We start from the raw sequence: 1974 nt of genomic DNA, 5'->3' as shown, positions 1-1974 counted from the left end.
AAAAAAAAAAAAAGAAATCCCGTCTTTAGCATCTAGAACAGATATGTAGGTACTGAACACTGTAATATTGAGAAGCTTACCCCTCTTACAATAGTTCATTTCATTGTTTTATATTCTCTGGTTCTCAGAAAACTTTTTATTTAACTTATTTTATAAGCTTCTTGATGAAAGAGATTATTTTATTCATCTTTATATCCTTGACACTGACTTGGACATAATACAGTGGGTACTTAATGCATAGTTGTTAAATTATATTGAGTAGCAGTCTACTTTCTTATAACTTTCCACATTGATTTTAATCTTATGGATCAATAAAGAACTGTTTTTTTCTGTTTGGTAGATTTTTACATATGTGAATGCCACCATTATGTCTGTCTTTAGTCTTTTCTAGACACTGTGAAAATTTGTAGATCTCTAACCATCTTGATCATCTTAGTTTATCATCCACTCTTAAAATATGATGCCAAGGTTGGAATCTAGCCTTTAGACAAGATCAAATAGAGTGAGACCATTAATAGTGCATTAATGGCCTCTTTCAGGACATTAATGGCCTCTTTTCTGTAAAGGCACTAGTCTAGGCACTGTGAAGTCAACAAAAAATATGGATTAGAAAACCATTACTCAGATTCCACAACTTTGCATTGTCAGTTTTGTCTGCTGTTAAATTGTATTTTCTAGATGATAATGGGGTAAAATTCAATAATGCTACCAAATCATTGTTCACACTACTTTGGATGTTTGATAATATCTCATATTTAACTCTTGGTGGTTTACTTAATGCTTTCACATGTATGGTCACATTTAATCCTCAAGGTAGGTATTATTATTCTTACTTTACAGATGGAAAAAATAATTTACCTAAAGTTATACAACTGGTGAAGTGGCAGAACCTGAATTCAAATCTAGGTCTTTCTGTTTCTACTAGTTTTTCCCACTATACCACAGGTACTTTTCCAGAAGGTCTCATTTGAACATTTCTCTTGATTTGAAAGGGGTAAATGCCTGTCATGTTGATATTCCTCATTCACCTCTCTCATCTATTTTCTAATTCACACTCTTAACCACACTTAGCAGAATCAGTGTTACTGTTCCTTCTATATTAACTGCTATTTATATATTTAATTTGACAAAAAATACTAAGCAGATTTTGCAGATTCTTCGCAGTTACTAAGGAAGAACTAATTTTTAAACATACTTTAAAAAGAAGGAAACTATCTTTGCATCTAAACTTTGTGTACACTTAAAAGGTTTTGGAACTTTAGAGGTATAGTTGTGATTTATGAAGTGAGTCTTGATATTTTTCTAATGGTTTTGGTTTTCTCATGCTTCTGCAGCCTTAATATACTTAATTTTGATAGAACAGTTTGAAGTCATTAAACCTTTGTCCTTGTTTGTTGTGTGTAGCTTGGTATGGTGCAATGGATTGAACCTCCTAAACGAGAACGCAAAGCAAACTATGCAGTGGATGCCTACTTTAGAGAGGCTTTGCGTGTCAGTGAGCCAAAGACTCCAAAGGTAAAACTGTACAAGGCCAGTTTTTACATCCTACAGTAGATTTCTCTTGTAATGTGGTCTGTGATTCAGATTTACTTATATTATTGCCAAATTACAGTCCCTAAAATATAACAAAAGTACTTGATATGGCCCACCTATATAAGTGGATTCTGGCTGGGTGTGGTGGCTCATGCCTGTAATCCTAGCACTGTGGGAAGCTGAGGCGGGAGGACTGCTTGAGGTCAGGAGTTTGAGGCCAGCCTGAGCAAGAGTGAGACCCTGTCTCTACTAAAAATAGAAAAAAAATTAGCCGGGTAACTAAAAATAGAAAAAACTAGCTGGACATGGTGGCGCACGCATGTAGTCCCAGCTACTGGGGAGGCTGAGGCAGCAGGATTGCTTGAGCCCAGGAGTTTGAGGTTGCTGTGAGTTAGGCTGACACCATGACACTCTTGGCTGGGCAACAGAATGAAAGTCTGT

The 1974-nt window shown here is 35.7% G+C and overlaps 1 protein-coding gene across 1 annotated transcript in view; it reads left to right on the top strand.

Annotated features, from left to right (window-relative positions):
* Window positions 1-1974, top strand: part of SMARCA1 (SWI/SNF related, matrix associated, actin dependent regulator of chromatin, subfamily a, member 1) — a 106893-nt gene that overhangs the window by 48333 nt on the left and 56586 nt on the right. The window contains exon 15 of the mRNA XM_012653259.1: window positions 1405-1515. Within this exon, the coding sequence (XP_012508713.1) occupies window positions 1405-1515 (111 nt within the window). The remainder of the gene's footprint in view (window positions 1-1404; window positions 1516-1974) is intronic.

The sequence above is a fragment of the Propithecus coquereli genome, unplaced genomic scaffold (assembly GCF_000956105.1).
Source record: "Propithecus coquereli isolate 6110/MARCELLA unplaced genomic scaffold, Pcoq_1.0 Scaffold42, whole genome shotgun sequence".
Lineage (NCBI taxonomy): Eukaryota > Metazoa > Chordata > Mammalia > Primates > Indriidae > Propithecus > Propithecus coquereli.
This window is presented reverse-complemented; position numbering and strand designations above follow the sequence as displayed.